Source organism: Coenobita brevimanus, chromosome 110 (assembly GCF_032717465.1).
Source record: "Coenobita brevimanus isolate Jiangsu-jjx chromosome 110, ASM3271746v2, whole genome shotgun sequence".
In the NCBI taxonomy this organism is placed as follows: domain Eukaryota; kingdom Metazoa; phylum Arthropoda; class Malacostraca; order Decapoda; family Coenobitidae; genus Coenobita; species Coenobita brevimanus.
The window spans coordinates 27,204,525-27,223,989 of NC_137063.1; the positions used below are offsets into that span (position 1 = coordinate 27,204,525).

The following is a 19,465-nucleotide window of genomic DNA, read 5'->3' on the forward strand; positions in this document are numbered from 1 at the left end:
GGGGAAGAAGCATCTTGTTCATGTCCACCAGAGGATTTTCTTGGGCACTGTTTCCCAGGCACGAAAGTGCTCCTAGACCCCCAGTCCTTCTGCGTGTAGTGCTTGACATGTTTGAGCTTGTTGTGGCGTGTTTAAAACCAAGTTCCAAGAAAATAGGACGGTAAATGGATTTTTGGCGAATATTTTGGGTCTAGGCCTATATGTATACATGTACATACATGTATACATGTATATCTCAAAAACTAGAGGTGATGAGTGAAAATGGATTTCAAATCTGAAATCAGCACCCCAAAATTAGGTTAGAACATTTAATTTCATGCTTGCCTCAATTTTTTTTGTAAAACCAGAGTAATCAGTCATTGCCGTCCTTTCATTCAGTTCACCACCCACCCTTCTCATCACTTGCCACGTTTACCTGTGGATCATTTTGTGTCTGAAGAGGGTATTGACTATCACCAACCCCTTCCTGGCACAGTTGTCTACCAGAGCACTTCCATTCTCATCCACCTCTGCAAGCACACCTCAGTAACCAACTACTCCATCCACCTTCACATTCACTACTTTTCCTTTCATATCTCCAATCAGAAATACTCTCTTATTCCTTTCAAACTTTTCCATGCACACTTCTTCATCTGTCCAGAACTCTTCTCTCACTCTGCTTGAACGATCAAGGATTAATATGCTGGGATGCTGTAGAAGTCTTAACTTTTGCTTCTTCCTCAGACAACAAAGGAACTGGATCGCAAGGACATTCCAACTCAGGCCCTGGTGAGAATCCTGGCACAGAAACCTGGATTTAAGGACAACAATTTCCAGGTGTTAAAGCTGAGACTGGAGGCCCTGAAACACCTCGCTGAGAATTCTGACTTCACCAGGTATTGTGTACAGTAGTTGGTTGTGTAGGTATAATTGAATAATTTGTAGATGATTTCTTCCATGAGCATGTTAGGGCTGTGCTGTGGCAAGCAGGTGCTGGTTGACAAATGTATTGGAATAGAATATTATTGGATAATTGCTCTTGTATTAGAATTGGGTAAGTAAAGATGAAAGAACAGTATGAAATAGTATACTGCTAATAAAATAAAAGCATTGGTATCGATAAAGGTAAGTGTGCTGATATTTATTTTCCAGAATTATTAATTTGTTTTAAATACCATTAAACAAGAAAAAGGGCTGAGTGAGGGGACTGGGGACCCGCTCCTCTGTTTTTTAGTTCCTAATAAGAGACATGGCAGGGAAAGGAATGGGGGATTGAGTTATCCCCGTATCCTGAAGATTGGGTCCATGAATGTGCGTGGATGTAGTACGATTGAGGCTAAAAGGGATGAGATTGGGAGAATGTTTGTGAGAAGAAAGTTGGATGTGTTACCTTTGAGTGAAACAAGATGAAAGGGAAGGGTGAGTCTATGTTTGGAAGTATCGTTTCGTTTTTCGTTTTTAAAGGCTCCAACATGCTTGCATGTGTCGGCCTTGGTCACCTAATGGCGGCTCTCCATGCTGCACGATCCATTGCAGCCTCCCTGTTCAGTCCCTTAACCCTAAGGTCACACTTAATGACCTCGTCCCATGTCTTTCTCGGTCTACCCCTCATAACCCCACCCCCAATATTAACACTTCTCACCTTCCTCACCCAACTATCATCCCCCATCCTCTCCACATGTCCAAACCACCTCAATCTACCTCTCCTCATCACAACACCAATACACTCCAGTCCCATCCTACCTCTCAACTCTTCCATTGTAAACCCAGCCCCTCCAGGCCTTGGACGCAGGGACGCACTGCACATCCACCTAATCATTGTCATTTCTGTACGTCTGAGCCGGCGAATGTCTTCCTCCTTCACTGCCCAGGTCTCACTGCCATACAGCATTACACTCCTAACACACGCTGCATACAAAGACCCTTTAGCACGTAGGGAGAGCCCCCTCAATGTCAGGAGAGGCAAGAGCTCCCTGAACTTCTTCCAACCACTTCTCACCCTAGCCACAGAGCTAGCTCCAGCCCCACCTCCAGCACACAACATGTCTCCAAAATGACAAAACTCTTCCACACACTCAAGAGATTCACCAGCAAGTTCAATTCTTTCACGTCTGACGATCTCCACCTGCTCACCCCGGCACGCCGTACACATAAAATCAGCATTATCTCGCAGTCTACCTCTGATACCACTACATCTCTTATGCACCCATTTATCACACACACCGCACAAGATGGAATTACTTCCCACGCCCTTGTGGCAAACTGCACATGGCCACTCTCCCTCGTCTTTGACAGTACCACCACCAACCCTAGATATCATCACTTTTGTTTTATCTGCATTTACCCTTAAACCCTTTTGCCCCATACCATCTCTCCACTTCCTAAACCTTTCCTCCGCCTCCCTTTCATTCTCTGCAATCAACACCAAATCATCAGCATACAACAACTCCCACGGGAGTCCGTTTCTAAAGTCACGTGAAAGGGCTTCAAGTACCATGATAAACAACATGGGACTCAAGACTGACCCCTGATGCACACCAACATTCACGGAAAACTCATCACTCAAATCTCCATTCACTCTCACCTGGGTGTGAGCACCCACATACATGGCCATAACCACCCTAACCAGCCACTCCTCCAAGCCAAGCTTTCTCATTGCCCACTTCACCACCTCTCTAGGGACTCTGTCAAAGGCCTTTTCCAAATCAACAAAAACAAAATAAAGATCCCTTCTCCTACCAATATATTTTTCCTGAAGCTGTCGAACAATGAATATGGCATCAGTGGTCCCCCTACCTGGCATAAACCCAAACTGCATCTCATCAATATTCACTCTTTCTCTAATCATACCTTCTAAAACTCTCTCCATTACCTTCATTATCTGATCTAAAAGCTTTATTCCTCTATAATTCCCTCTTTCCAGGGCATCACCCTTCCCTTTATACACATTTACAATTACACTCTTCAGCCAATCATCTGGGACAACACACTCATAAATAATCCTATTTATCAGGTCAGTGACTAAACTCACCCCTATATCGCCTGAGGCCTTCAACATTTCGGCAGTCAACCCAGACACACCTGCTGCCTTCCCCACCCTCATCCTGCCTATTGCCTCACTCACAGTAGCAGTATCAATCAAAGGCCAAGGGGCCAGACACTGGATCTGCTGGCTCCAAACCTTCCCTGTCCCAGTCAAACTCCTCATTCAACAACCGGTTATAATGCTCTCTCCATGCATCTTTAATATCCTCACTGTTCACCACTACCCTTCCTTCATCATTCTTCAGACACTGCTCACCTATGATATCCCGATTATCCCTCTTCACCTGACCTGCCACCCTAAATATATTTTTCCTTTCCCCATGATTTAGGTTATCAAGTAATTGTCTCTGTGACTCAGACTTTGCCCTGTATACCTCTCTCCTAGCCCTACGCTTGGCAGCCAAATATTCCTCTTTGCTACCACCCTTCTTCCATTCCCGGAAAAGCCTTCTTTTCTCCTTAATTGCAGCTTCTACACCCTCATCCCACCACCAAGTTACTTTATGTCTTGGTGATCCTCTTGTCCAGCCGCATGTTACATCAGTAACTCTCAAGAAATTGTTCTTGAGGGCTCTGTACTGTTCATTAACGCCTCTGTCTACAGCTCCCTGTTCAGCCACCACTTTCCTCAACTCGCTATAGAAGGCATCCCTTACTACTTGGTTTTTCAGCTTCCATATTTTCCTCCTAAGTACATAAGTCCTCTTTTTCATCATTTGTTCTTTAAGCACCATATCACAAATCAATAGTTTGCGCTGCTGCACACACTCCTCACTTCCTATAACTTTAACATCCCTCACTAACCTCCTATCGGCCCTCCTAACCAGAAAATAATCTATCTGACTGCTATTTCCCCCAGACTCATACGTAATTAACCTACTGTCTCTTTTCCTAAAATATGTGTTGCACACAATCATGTCCGTTGCCTCCCCAAACTCGAGTATCCTTTCCCCTTCTGCATTCCTTAGACCATATGCACATCCCCCATGCACTCCTTCATAACCATGGGCTGCTTCACCTACATGACCATTTAAGTCCCCTCCCAAAATCACTATCTCATCATCCCGCATACCACCCACTACACGTATTAAATCATCCCAAAATCTATCTTTCTCTGATTCATCCAATCCTGCCTGTGGAGCATATGCCGATATAATCACAGCTATCTTTCTTCCCAACAGAATTTTCACAACCAATATCCTATCGCTTACTCTCAAAACATTCATAACATATTCCACCCATTTCTCCGCAACCATCACACCAACACCTCCATATCCGTCTGTCCTCCCCTGCCAAAACAACTTATAGCAACAGTCCTTCCCAACAATCTTTCTGGCTGATCCACCCCTGTACCGGACTTCCTGCAAACACGCCACGTCCACCCACCTCCTACTGAATGCCTCAACGACTTCCCCTGCTCTTCCCCTCAAACTTCCCACATTCCATGAACCCACCCTCATCCCCATGGGTGATTTACTGTCCTCAGGCTTGCTTTGAAACCTTTTTTGTTTTGTCATCTTCAGTATTAATAAATGGGGACAGACACAGCACAGGTCCCACTCACCGCACAATCCCAGGTCCAGGCAATGGATCTGGGACCCCTAGCCCACCAGCTTACCAGTGGCTGTGGTAGTGGCCTCGGGGCAAGCTCAAAGATTGTCAGGTGTTGATAGAGGAAGGGCAAGAGAAGGTGTGGCCTTGTTAGTGAGTCCAGAAGTACAGCAGTGTGTGATTGAATAGAAGGAGGTGTCATCGAGACTAATGTGGGTGAAAGCAAATTTTGAATGTGAGTTGTGGGTGTTTGTGAGTTCATGTGGGCCTGGTAGTGAAAGGGATGAAGAAGAGAGGGAGTCTTTCTGGAATGACGTTGATGAGTGCCTGTAGAGTTTTGGAGCGAATATGAATGTGGTAATGATGGGAGATCTGAATGCTAGAGTGGGAAATGTAGCAATTGAAGGTGTAGTTGGTATGCATGGTGTGCCTAGAAGAAATGAAAATGGGGAACGAATGATAGGGATGTGCGTTGAGCGAGAGATGGTGATTGGAAATACCTTGTTGGAGAAGAAAGATATATATAAGTATACATGGGTGAGACAGGAGGGTGGATGGCTTGTTGATAGAGCATTGACAGACTATGTGATTGTGTCTAGGAAAGTAATAGATTGTTGGATGTGAGAGTTCAGAGAGGGGAGGGTGGAGGTATGTCTGACCACTACCTGGTGGAGGGAAAGTTAAATGTAGGTAAGAGTTGGATGAGAGCCAGGAGAGTTAGGTGTGGCAGGGAGGTTTTGAAAGTGAATGAGTTGGATAAAAGAGAGAAAATGATAGAGTATCAGGAGAAATTGAAAGATGAGTGGAATGCAGTGAAAGAATAGGAAAATGGCAGTGTGGAGGAGGAAAGGCAGTTGTTTAAGAGTGCTGTGGTGGGGCATGCGTTAGAGGTGCGTGGTGTGAGACGTGTGGGTGATGTTGTAAGAAAAGGAAGTGAATGATGGTGTGAGGAAGTAAATATGGCTGTGGCTGAGAAGAGACATGCATATGAAGTGTGGCTGCAGAGGAAAGATGAGGTGTTATATGAGAGGTATAAGGAAAAGAGGAATAGGGTGAGAAGGGCTGTGCGTGATGCTAAAGTGGCAGCAGATGAGAGGTGAGGTAGGCGGTTGACTGAGAATTTTCAATAGAATAAGATGATGTTTTGAAAGCAGGTGAAAGGGGTGCAAAAGAGAGAGTCTGGGAAGGAAGAGCAAGTAAAAGCAGAGGATGGAAACATGTTAATTGAGATGAATGGAGTAAGGAAGAGATGGGCAGAGTATTTAGAAAGATTGGTAAATGTAGAGGAGGAAAGGGTGGCTGAGATTGTGGCGGATGGAAGGGTGCAAGGAATAAATGTGTTGGGAGAATTGAATGATTCTTTGATCACGAAGGAGGCAGTAAAGGAGATGAAAAAAGGGAAAGCTGCAGATATGGATGGGTGTGCTGTGGAATGCCTGAAGGGTGGTGAAGTAACTATTATTGACTGGTTAGTAAGATTGTTGAATGTGTGCTTTGTGGAAGGTATGATGCCAGTTGACTGGGGAAGTGCTTATGTGGTCCTGTTGTATAAAGGCAAGGGTGATAAGTATGAAAGTACTAGCTTTAGGAGTATAAGTCTGTTGAGTGTCGTTGGTAAGGTGTATGGTAGAGTGTTACTTAAGAGAGTTAGAGAGGGTACAGAGGGAGTGATTGGCGATGAGCAGTGTGGCATCAGGAGAGGGAGGGGATCCGTGGATCAGGTGTTTGCTGTGAGACAAGTGTATGAAAAGTATTTAGTGAAAGGCAAGTATGTGTTTTGGGCATTCGTGGATTTAGAGAGGACGTATGATAGAATTGATAGGGAGGCTTTGTGGAATGTTTTAAGATTGTATGGACTTGATGGTAGGTTGCTGAAAGGAGTGAAGAGTTTTTATGTAAATAGTAGAGCTTGTGTCTATCTGTCTATTGCCAGACGCCTTAATCCCGTTCTGGGTGGCCACAAACAAATCACCTCCACGTCGCCCTGTCCCCTGCCATTTCACTGCCCTGCTCCCAACTCACACCCCCCTCTCTCATATACCTCTCCACTCCATCCCTCCATCTAATCCTCGGCCTCCCCTTCCCTCTCCCCCCCTCCACCTTACTCACTTACACTCTCCTCGTCAGTCCTCACCCTGCATCCTCTCCACATGGCCAAACCACCTCAGTGAGTTCCTCATAACGCTTCCTGTCATACCAACATCCACACCACAACGCTCCATTATATCCTCATTTGTCAGCCTGTCTCTCCATGTGACTCCAGAGGCTCCTCTTAAATAACTTATTTCCACTGCTCTCACCGTTGACTTGTGCCCTTCCAACAACGTCCAAGCTTCACTTCCATACATTACAGTTGGTATCACAATACTGTCATGTAACTTTTTCACTTCCATGCTCACTTCCTTGTTTCTTATCACTGCTTTCAAGAAACCAGCAACCTTTCTTCCTCCTTGTACCCTTTTAAGCACTTTCCCTTCTAAACTTCCATCCTTACTCATGACACTCCCCAAGTACTTGAACGTACTCACATTTTCCATTTTCTCACCATCCAGCCCCACTGTACATTCACTGATTTCACCTCTCTCAAAGACCATCACTTTACTCCTCCCTACATTCACCTTTAGATTCCGTTTCTTACACACTCTCCCAAACTCATCCACCAAGCCTTGCAGCTCCCCTTCGTCTTCACTTAACTACACAGTATCATACGCAAACAACAGTACAGGGAGTTTCCAAACACTACCCTCTCTCACTAGGGCCACTCCAACATGCACTGCCCTACGTTGTATCTCTTTTATTACCCCATCCATGTACAGATTGAACAACCATGGAGACATCCCTGTTTCAACCCAACCTTCAAAGAGAAAAATTCACTCAGTTCACCACCCACACGCACTGCAGCCTTAGCACCCTCATACATTCTCTTCACAGCATTCAACAACTTCCCATCTACTCCACATATTCTTAATACTTTCCACAATCCTTGTCTATCCACCCTGTCATATGCTTTCTCCAAGTCCATGAAGGCCGCATACAAATTCTTTCCCTTCTCTAGAAACTCTTCCTCTAAAGATCTAAGAATGAATATCTGATCTACACAACCTCTTCCCTTCCTAAAGCCTCCCTGTTCTTCTCCAACTGATTCCTCTGTTATTTCCCTAACTCTGTCAATAAGTATCCTGCCATACACTTTTCCTATTACACTAAGAAGACAAATGCTGCTATGATTACCACACACTTCTTTTTCCCCTTTTCCTTTGTACAAGGGAATAATTATACCTGACTTCCAGTCCTCTGGCACTCTACTGTCTTCCCAGCCATTCTGCACATCTTCCACATCCATTGTACTACTCTCTCTCTGGCATGCTTCAGCATTTCACCACACACTCCATCAATTCTTGAGGCTTTCCCCAATATCACTTTCTTCATTGCTTCCACAACTTCAATACTACTGATTTCTTCCTGTCTTCTCACCTCCCTCCTCCTCCTAACCATTTCCCAGCCACTTATACTCACATTACTTCCATTCTCTATGTTCAACAATTCCTTAAAATGTTCTCCCCATCTGCTCACTTTTTCTTCATTCTCCACTAGTAATCTACCATTTTTATCTTTCACTCCCCTACTAACTCCACTGCCACCCAGTTTAACTCTCTTCACCTCTTTCTAGAACATTTTCTTACAGTCCCTCCACTTTACACTCAGATTCCTTCCAAATTCCCCATTCACTCTCTTCTTACTCTCTCTTACTAATCTTTTCACCTGTCTCTTCCTTTCTACATATAACTCTCTCTTCTGCCTCTCAACTTCTTCCACGCCCCTATTTCTCATCCATTCATTGTATGCTTTCTTCTTTTATGCCAGAGCCTGTCTCACCTCTACATTCCACCATGCTGTTCCATGCACCCCTTTTTTTCTTCTCTTCACCCCACGCACCACATCACATACTGCACATATTTCTTCTGTGAATATCTTGCACACACCTTCCACTTCCCCCGTCAGCTCCAATTCATATTTGCCCAATCGTTCCCCCACTTCTCTCTTATATTCTGCCTTTTTCTCACCCTCTTGTAACCTTTCCACTCTCCTTGCAACTACTCCTTCCTCCTGTCCTTCCCTTCTTCTCATTCTCCATCTTCCTTGGATCTTGATTCTTACCACCACCAAGTAGTGGTCAGAAAGTCCACTCCCCCAACCTCTATAAGCTCTTGCATCCATTACACATCTTTGCAACCTTTCATCCACACACACATAATCTATCATTGCCTTCCTTTCATTCAGTTCACCACCCACCCTTCTCATCACTCGCCATGTATACCTGTGGATCATTTTGTGCCTGAAGAGGGTCCTGGCACAGATGTCTACTAATGAACTGCTATTCTCATCTGTCTCAGCAGGCACACCCCACTCACCAATTATTCCATCCACCTTCACATTCCCAACTTTACTATTCATATCACCAGTCAAGAACACTCTCTCTCAATCCTGCCAAACTTTTCCATGCACACTTCCACATTTGTCCAGAACTCTTCTCTCACTCTGCTTACACGATCTTGCGTTGGCGCATACCCGTACACAATTGCCCACATTTGTATTCCTAGTTTCAGTCATGCGCACACAATCCGTGACCTAACAGATCTATACTGTCTTATGTTCTTCTTCCATCTTTTACTCTTAGCAATACACACTCCTTCTTTTGCCCTCTCATTCTCACCTACTCCCACACATATACCCCATCCATACTCTTATTCTCCCACACTCTCTCCTCTCCATTTAGTTCAGTTACTCCACATACATCCACTTTTGCACCCTCAAACACAAGGACAATCTCTCTCTCTCTCTCTCTCTCTCTCTCTCTCTTTCACCTCATCATTCACACCCCTTACATTCCACGTTGCGATCCGTACCATGTCCTTTGTCCTGTCCTTGGTCATCATCTTTTGGTCAGGCCTTGTCCAAGGCTTATTGTTTGTCTTTTTTAGTTAGCTATTTTCCGAGAAGGGGCACTAAGCGTGTTTAAAAATGGGAAATATTGTGAGTGATTGGTTTCCCGTGAGAGTGGGGCTGTAGCAGGGATGTATGATGGCTCGTTGGTTATTTAATATTAATGTGGATGGTGTTGTAAGGGAGGTGAATGCATGAGTTTTAGGTGGAGGTCTGAGTCTGGTGAATGTTGATGGTAGAGAGTGGAATCTGAAGCAGCTGCTGTTTGCAGATGATACTGCACTGGTGGCTGATTCAGAGGAGAGATTGAGACAGTTGGTAAAGTTTGGAAGGGTGTGTGAAAGGAGAAAATTGAGAGTAAATGAGAATAAGATTAAGGTGATGAAGTGTGCGAGGTCGGTAGATGGTGGGAGGATGAATATATTTTTGAATGGTGAGTTGCTTGAGGAGGTAGAGTGTTTTAAGTATTTAGGGTCACATGTTGCTGTGGATGGAAGAATAGATGCGGAAGTGAAGTTTAGAATGAATGAAGTAGGAAAGGTGCTGGGAGGAATGAAAAAAGTGTTTAGATGTCATTCTCTTAGAATGGATGTAAAGAGAAGGCTGTTTGAGGGTGTTGTGGTACCGACTGCATTATATGGGGCTGAAACACGGAATATGGGTGTAGCAGAGAGAAAAAGTTTGAATATAATGGAGATGAGGTGTCTGAGGAGTATGTGTGGTGTGAGTATGGTTCGAGTTCAAAATGATGAAGTGCGGAGGAGAATGGAGTTGTTCGGGAGATGGCTGATCGAGTTGAGCAGAGAGTGTTGCGATGGTTTGGGCATATGAGGCTTCTCGTGGACAAGGGACGAATGCCCCCCCCCCCCCTTTTAATGAGCGTTTAAAATTCAGGAATAGGTGGCAGACATAGAATTTTATAGAATAGCATGTTATTATATATCATTAGAATCTTCTGGAAGAGGCAGATTTATACTGCAGGAAAAAATGAAAACACACACACACACACACACACACACACACACACACACACAGAGTAAAACACGCGATGGTGTTTTTTCAGCATATAGTAATTATTGTTCAATCAACTTGAAATTCATTCCTGTATTAGATGTAAATGAAACTAAGATACTGTGAAATTTTCAGCCAAAAATTCCTATAATTAATATTTTCCTATAATTATTAATTAAATATTTTCATCTCCTTGTCAGCAACAGGTTGTTTTATTGTGTGTATGATAACCATTATATTGTTAATGACTGACACAATGAAGTTATAATACTCACCAACTATTTACAACTCCAACCGCACACCAAGGTGAAGAGGGGGGGGGGTGCCTAATGGTTAGTAGTTGAGAACGTCATCGGAGTGTAAACAAAGCCAGGCTTCACTCACGTGCTTGGTGGGATGACTAGCGGGGGTGCTAGTGTGCGTCTGATAGGCTGAGAGGCGGCCCTTTAACTCTGACAGAGGGATCCGCTCGCCCGTTTTTCTGGGCGCGTGTCGACATTCGCCCCTACCGCTCTGAAATCACAGACCCTCCCCACCCTCCTCCTCCTCCCCTCCACGTGTGCAAAACAAGGGAGATTGAACCTAGAATTCTGAACCCACATGGATCGAAATCGGAAAACGCTCTTCACCACGAGATTTTCAGTGCTTCCATCTATCGGAAAACATGCATAACTCTTTTTTGATGGGGGTGGCGCATTCGCCCCTTGTCCACGAGACTCCTCATATGGAGAGAATGGATAATGAGCAGTTGATGAAAAAGATAACTAGATCTGATGTGAGAGGTGTAAGGCTGAGAGGGAGACCACGAATAGGATGGATAGACAATGTGAGGAAAGCGTTGGATGTGAGAGGGATGTCTGTTGAGCAAGGAGGAGTGGCTGTGCCTGACAGAAGTAAATGGAGAGAAATTGTAAATGAATAAATGATGACGCTGCCCTAAGGGGATATTCTCCCGCATTTGGTCTGATCAGCTAATCAGGTCAGGTGTGGGTAAGGGGATTGGTCTATTATGATGTGGGAGAGGTAAACCTGCTCTGCTGTCGGGCCCTGCTGCGAAAGTCACTGATTGCACTGCGCAGTTGACCCTTGTGTGGTGTGGTGCAGTAAGGATCTGTCCCTTGTCCCCATTTGAGCTAAGATGCGAATGAATGTGTTTGAGTGGATGAGTAAATTGGGAGTGTGTTGTCCTGTCTCGGCTTCCTCCCTTTCCGTAGGGGAAGCAACCTAGGTATAAGCAGTGAAAGATGGTATGAGGCGCATGGGCTTAAGGGTAAATGCAGATGAAACAAAAGTGATGATATCAAGGGTTGGTGGCGTTACTGTCAAAGACAAGGGAGAATCGCCATGTACAGTTTGCCACAAGGGTGTGGGAAGTAATTCCATATTGTGCAGTGTTTGTAATAAATGGGTGCACAAGAGATGTAGTGGTATCAGAGGTAGACTGCGAGATAATGCTGATTTTATGTTTATGGTGTGTCGGGGACAGCAGGTGGAAATTGTCATGCACGAAAGGATTGAACTTACTGGTGAGTCTCTTGAGTGTGTGGAAGAGTTTTGTTATTAGGGAGACATCTTGTGTGCTGGAGGTGGGGCTGGAGCTAGCTCTGTGGCTAGGGTGAGAAGTGGTTGGAAGAAGTTCAAGGAGCTGTTGCCTCTCCTGACATTGAGAGAACTCTTCTTACATGCTAATGGGTCTTTGTATGCAGCATATGTTAGGAGTGTAATACTGTATGATAGTGAGATCTTGTCAGTAAAGGAGGAGGATATTCGCAGGCTTAGATGTACAGAAATGACAATGATTAGGTGGATGTGCAGTGCATCCTTGCGTGCAAGGTCTGGGGGGGCTGGGTTTCCGATAGAAGAGTTGAGTGGTTGGATGGGACTGGAGTGTATTGGTGTTGTGATGAGGAGAGGTAGATTGAGATGGTTTGGACATGTGGAGAGGATGGGGGATGATAATTGGGTGAGGAAGGTGAGAAGTGTTAATAATGGGGGTGGGGTTATTAGGGGTAGACCAAGAAAGACATAGGACGAGGTCATTAAGTGTGACCTCAGGGTTAAGCCGAGGCGTCCCGACAACGTATGGATACGTTCCCACATTTTGTCACGGTGACAAAGAGAGTGTATGTGAGTGAGGTGGAGGGTGGAAGAGGGAGGGGGAGACCGAGGATGAGATGGAGGGATGGGGTGGAGAGGTATATGAGAGAGGGGGGTGTGAGTTGGGAGCAGGGCAGTGAAATGGCGGGGGACAGGGCGACTTGGAGGCGATTTGTTTGTGGCCACCCCAAACGGGATTGAGGCATCAGGCAATAGATAGATAGATAGATAGACACCTGACGACCTATCCATACATTTTGTAGTTGCGAGGTCCCTCATTTGCACATTTTTCAAATTTCGTGCGTGATTTTTGATACGTATACGCATGCAAGGTGCAGTGAGAAGGATGATAAGGTATGGTCCTTCTGTGTTGTCTGGGGAAGGCACGAGTGGTGTGGCGGTAGCGAGGGGTGAAAGGAAAAGCGGTGTGGTGGGAGTGAGCGGTGAAAGAGAAAGTGTTGTGGCGGGAGTGAGCGGTGAAAGAGAAAGTGGTGGTGGGAGGTAGGCAGTGCGAGCACTTGGTGTACGTGGGCAGCAGGCGGGCGAGAAGGATCCGCTGCCTAGCACGTCTTTCGCCCTGCAATATTCCTGTGCTTCCTCCCCACAGCCCTGTAATGTGGGGAAAGGAAGGAAAGGGAAGGGGAAGGGGAAGGGGAAAGAAATAGGGAGAGGGAAGAGGAGAGCGAATGGGGAAGGGCGCCACTCTCCGCCTCCCCAACCTCCCCCACCACATTTTCCTCCCCACCCTTACATGGAACATCACACCTTGTTACATTACTGATACTGTGTGTGCTTGCGATAATATGACGCTCACTGTAAAAGTAAGGCCTGTACATATGCGATAATATGACGCTCAGTATCATAGTAAGGCCTGTAAGTACCGTATGTGATAACAATTATATAAACTGGAAATGGGTGTAATGTTAGTGGAAAAGTATTACACTCAATCCTTGTAAATTGCGTGTTCATAAATCGCGGATTCGTAAATCACGGCTAAGTGGCTGTCAGACTGCCACCAACCTTGAATCACTGTTAAGTCACGAAAATCGTGGACCTAGGCACCGAAGTGGGCCTTTTCCAAGGAGAACTGTAAACCGCAGCATTCAAACTGAAAATTGCGACCCAACAACCAATCACCATGCGTCCCTGGTGGCAAGTGTGCATACTAATGCCGCCATGTTGTTGTTATTCTTGTCCCGCCAGTCAGCACACTACTGACTGTGTCCGTGGAGTACGAGAGTTATCTGCCTTTTTTGTGCAACTTCCCCCTGCCTCCTACCTGCCATGGCCCCTCTCGACCCCCCCGATGAAGCGCTCTAAGCAGTATGACGTCAAGAAGCTGCTGCCGTTGTCGTACAGTTAATGTTTGGAGCTCATTCTTCATGTTGAGAAGAGAGAGAAGGTTTCAAACCTGGCGAAAGAATTTGTGACAAATGAGTGCTGAGAGGTTCTAAGTTCTTCCCAACACCACCCCACTCAATTCACTTACGCAACTTCGTCATAGGATTAAGGTGAGATCCCTTAACATTGCTTATTTCTATTTAATACTTGCACTGAATATTCCTAAATTTGTATGTTTGTTGGTGCCTAGATGGACGTAGTTAGGGTGCTGTGGGGGGCGGGTTGGCCGAAGTCCAGACCCAAATTAATTTTTCACACAAGAGTTATTATTTGTAAATCACGTCACTGGTCCAGACCCAAATTGCCGCGATTTACGAGGAATGAGTGTATATAAGTTGAGAAATAGAGTGTAAGTTGAAACAAATCATAGCAAGTTCACTCACTATGTACATATGCAATAATATGATCCTCACTGTCATAGTAAGGCCTGTAAATATGTGATAACAATTATATAAAGTGGAAACGGGTGTAATGTTAGTGGAAAAGTATTATATAAGTTGAAAAATAGAGTGTAAGTTTAAACAACAATCATAGCGAGTTCACTCACTACATACAGACACGACTATCTTCCCAAAGTTTGACGAACATATAGTGGAAAAACCGAACCATTTGCACCAGGCAGTAGTAGAGATTGGGTTTTCATTGTATTTCACCAGGTGTAAATTATCTTTGGACAGAACTGGGAAGATAGTTTAGTCTTTCATTGTACTGTACATATGCAATAATGTGATGCTCAGTATAATCGTAAGGCCTGATAACAGTTCTATAAAGTGAAAACGGATGTAATGTTAGTGGAAAAGTATTATATAAGTTGAGAAAAGACAATGTAAGTTGAAACAACAGTCACAGCAAGTTTGTTCACTATGTAAATATGTGCTGATATTATGCCAAATATAATCGTAAGGCCTGTAAATATATGATAACAGTTCTGTAAAGTGGAAACTGGTATAATGTTAGTTGAAAAGTATTATGTAAGTAGAGAAAATGAAATGTATGTTGAAACAACAGTCATAGCGAATCATATGTGTCTGATTTGGGTGATTTCACTGTGCTCACTCAATGGAACAATGCTTATTTTGCCTATATTTTTGTGTGAAAACCAATATATTCTTGTACTATGTGTTATTTTGTTCCAAATTAATAAGTATCTACCAGTATGTGGAGTAGATGGGAAGTTGTTGAATACTGTGAAGAGTATGTATGATGGTACTAAGGCTGCAGTACGTGTGGATGGTGAACTGAGTGAATTTTTCTCTTTGAAGGTTGGGTTGAAACAGGGATGTGTCATGTCTCCATGATTGTTCAATCTGTACATGGATGGGGTAATAAAAGAGGTACAAGGTAGGGTAGTGGATGTTGGAGTGGCCCTGGTGAGAGAGGGTAGTTTTTGGAAACTCCCTGTACTGTTGTTTGCAGATGATACTGTGTTGTTGAGTGAAGATGAAGGGGAGCTGCATGGCTTGGTGGATGAGTTTGGGAGTGCGTGTAAGAAACGGAATCTATAAGTGAATGTAGGGAAGAGTAAAGTGATGGTCTTTGAGAGAGGTGAAGTCAGTGAATGTACAGTGAGGTTGGATGGTGAGGAATTGGAAAATGTGAGTATGTTTAAGTACTTGGGTAGTGTGATGAGTAAGGATGGAGGTTTGGAGGGTGAAGTGCTTGAAAGGGTACAACAGGGAAGAAAGGTTGCTCGTTCCTTGAAAGCAGTGATAAGAAACGGAATTGAGCATGGAAGTGAAAAAGTTACTACACTCAATCCTTGTAAACCGCGGCAATTTGGGTCTGGACCACTGCCACGGATTACAAATTCCGCAGTTTATAAATAATAACTCTTATGTGAAAAATTAATTAGGGTCTGGACTTTGGCCAACCACCCCCTAAAGCACCGTACCTACACCTATCTAGGCACCATTAAACACAAACATACAAATTTAGGAATATTCAGTGCATGTATTTAATAGAAATAAGCAAGGTTAAGGGATCTCACCTTAATCCTATGATGATATTGCTTAAGTGAATGAAGTGGGGTGGTGTTGGGAAGAACTTAGAACCTTTCAGCATGAGGTGGGGGTGCTCCCTCATGCTGTTCTCCCTTCTCCAGCTTCTCAGCCTCCCTCAGGAAGCTCTCAAAGTCTGCCTGGTTTTGTTTTGGTTTCTCCCTGGTTTTGTAGATCGTCCTTATGGTCGACTCGTTCCTCCCATATTCTTTCGCCAGGCTTCCAAACTTCTCTTCCTTCTCAACACGACAAATGAGCTCCAAACGTTGACTGTATGACAACGGCGGCTGCTTCTTGATGCCACAGGGCTTAGAGTGCTTCTTCGGGGGTTCGGGAGGGGCCATGGAAGGTAGGAGGTGGGGGGAAAGTGCACAAAAAAAGGCAGGTAGCTCTTGTACCGCACGGTGATGCTCTGTACTGTGCGGGTTGGCAGGCAAAACAACAACAACATGGCGTCATTAGTATGCACACGTGCCACCAGGGACGGGTGGTGATTGGTTGTTGGGTCGCGGTTATCAAATTGAATGCCGTGATTTACGATTCTCCTCGGAAAAGGCCCATTTCGGTGCCTAGATCCGCGATTTTCGTGACTTAACAGTGGTTTAAGGGTGCTGGCAGTCTGACAGCTACTTTGCCATGGATTACGAATCCGTGGTTTATAAACACGCGGTTTACGAGGATTGAGTGTACATGACAGTATTTTGATACCAACTGTAATTTATGGAAGTGAAGCTTGGACGTTATTGGAAGGACACAAGTCAAGAGCGAGAGCAGTGGAAATGAGTTATTTAAGAGGAGCCTGTGGAGTCACATGGAGAGAGAGGCTGACGAATGAGGATATAAAGGAGCGTTGTGGCGTGGATGTGATAGGAAGCGTTATGAGGAACACACTGAGGTGGTTTGGTCATGTGGAGAGGATGGAGGGTGAAAGACTGACGAAGAGAGTGTGTGTGAGTGAGGTGGAGGGAGGGGGAGGCCGAGGATGAGGTGGAGGGATGGGGTGGAGAGGTATACGACAGAAAGGGGTGAGTTGGGAGCAGGGCAGTGAAATGCCGGGGGACAGGGCGACGTGGAGGCGATTTGTTTGTGGCCCCCCTGAATGGGATTGAGGTGTCTGGCAATAGATAGATAGATAGATCTACCAATTCTGAGTTATTTCCAATATGTACCTCAAACATAGAAAACGGTACAGCAGCCGAGCGCCTTTACAGAATACGGTACCAGGTGCGCGATGGCTCACCTTTTTTGTCCATTTCTAGTCTCAGGTAAGCTTTTTCTCCGTGATCTGCCATCGTTTCTTAGCAAAAGCGGAGGTTTGAGCCAAAAAAAATCAAACCCAAAATCTGCTGTGATTGGGGGGCGGGTCAGTGGTGGAAAATTGGCCGGGATGGGGCGGGTTAAGGGACTGAATAGGGAGGCTGCAATAGACCGTGCAACATGGAGAGCCGCCATTAGGTGACCAAGGCCAACGCATGCAAGCATGTTGGAGCCTTGAAAACTGAAAACAAAGGTGTTGAAATGTGCCCATCTTTCTTGTTTGCTTGTCTTTCAAGGGTTCACCTTTTGCATATTGAACAGGGTTTATGTTGTGTTTGGTTGGCCCATGGATGGTTTTAATGGACTTGTAGAACCCATGATGGTCATTAGTATCAGCCAGTCTTTTGCAGCTCTTGTGCTTGCTCAGTCCACCATTTGTTTTCCATGTCATGCAGTTTTCTCTTGGTTTCACCTCTGAGCTTCTGGAATTCCGTTTTTAGGGTTAAAGAGCTAGGATGAGCCAGCCAGTTGCTGTGTGCTCTATTATTCATTGCGAGTTGGTCAAATATGCCCTCAGCATTTTCATCAAACCAGTCATTATGGTGGCAAGTAGAGAAGCCTATTTTTTCTTTTGCAATGCTTTGGAGCAGTATCTTAATGTTTAGCCACTCTGCATCTGGGTTTGTTGCATTGTTGTTTGGATCATGTGGTGGGCGTTGAGAGAGCTTCTCTGTAATAATGCTGTGGAAGTTGTTACACATTGCCACATCTTTTAAGCTACTACAGTTTAGTTTCTTGATGGATGGTCTGTGGTGCATTTGTGTGCAGATGACTAACTGCAGTTTTGTGACAATAAGGTTATGGTCTGTTGAGCACTCAGCACCTCTTGTAGCTCGGGTTTTAAGAACTTCTCTTTGATCTCACTGCCATACAGTGACATAGTCAATTAGGTGCCAATGTCTAGATCGCGAGTGCATTCATGTGGTTTTGTGTTTATTCTTGAATTGAAAGATGGTGTTGGTGATGACCAGACTATGTTCCTAGCATAAGGAAAGCAGTCTGAGGCCATTGCTGTTCATGTTACCAACACCACGGCAGCCAATAATGCCTTGCCAGAGGTGATTATCTTTTCCCACTCTGGCATTGAAATCTCCAAGCAGGACCAGTTTGTCATTAGGTGGTATGGAACGATTGGTAGCATCCAAAGAGTCATAAAGGGAATCTTTGATGGTTTCCTGAGAATCAAACATTGGGGCATGGGCATTGATGAGTGTTGCATATTGGCCTTTAGAGAGTGGTATGTGCCAGGACATCAGCCTCTTTGATATACCCACAGGTATTTCTTAGATATTCTGTCTAATGTTGCTTCGGATTGTAAAGCCAGTATCATGGTTTCTTCTTATTCTGGGTATCCCATCCAGAAATAGGTATACCCTTCTCCTACTTCCATAAGGTTGCCCTCTCCTTAGAGGCGAGTCTCAGACAAGGCAGTAATGTCAGTTTTATATCTTTCCAGCTTATGGGCAATAACAGCAGTTCTGTGGCATGGTCTTGTGTTGTGGTCAGTATCAAACAAGGTTCGCATCCAGGTAGCAAGAGTCAGTGGGATTCTTTAATTTTTTGAACTGCAATGTGGGATACCTTGACAGACATGGTTATCTGACAGTGCCCAGGTGTTGCTGAGCAGCAAATATTTAGGTTACCTTTTCTGAACCCCTCCCCGTCAGGGATAAGCAGTCGGGCATCCATTTCTGGCTGCATAGTTGCACTGGATGCAGCCAAAGGCATCTCCTGCTCCTATGCCATCATGCCAGTGACCACTGGGCCATTGCTGCTTATGTGCAGGACTCAAGCTAGTGACTGCCAGCTACATCCATGACCTTTCACTGTCAACCTATCTTGTTACTATATGTCTCTTGTTTTGATGAAAGATGAGATGGGAGGTGAGTATAGCCGTGGGCTTGTGCAATGAATGGATTAGGTTTGATGGTGAGGGTGCACAGTCTGTACCCCCACGTGACATGGCCCTTCCCAGCCTGTGATAGTGGCATGAAGATTCACGACGACCATCTACTGAGCAGGGTTTCAGGAGTCTGCCTGGAGCTCTGTCTTTCAAGTCCTACCTTCCGTGGGACTCAGCTCACGGATTTTTCGTTTAGGGTTTACTCCCATAGCCTCGCCCC

The 19,465-nt window shown here is 44.9% G+C and overlaps 1 protein-coding gene across 1 annotated transcript in view; it reads left to right on the top strand.

Moving 5' to 3' along the window:
* The window catches only part of msps (msps cytoskeleton-associated protein 5), a 608,635-nt gene that overhangs the window by 185,311 nt on the left and 403,859 nt on the right, over positions 1 to 19,465 (top strand). Inside the window, exon 13 of the mRNA XM_080286226.1 lies at positions 724 to 875. Coding sequence (XP_080142352.1) covers positions 724 to 875 — 152 coding nt within the window. The remainder of the gene's footprint in view (positions 1 to 723; positions 876 to 19,465) is intronic.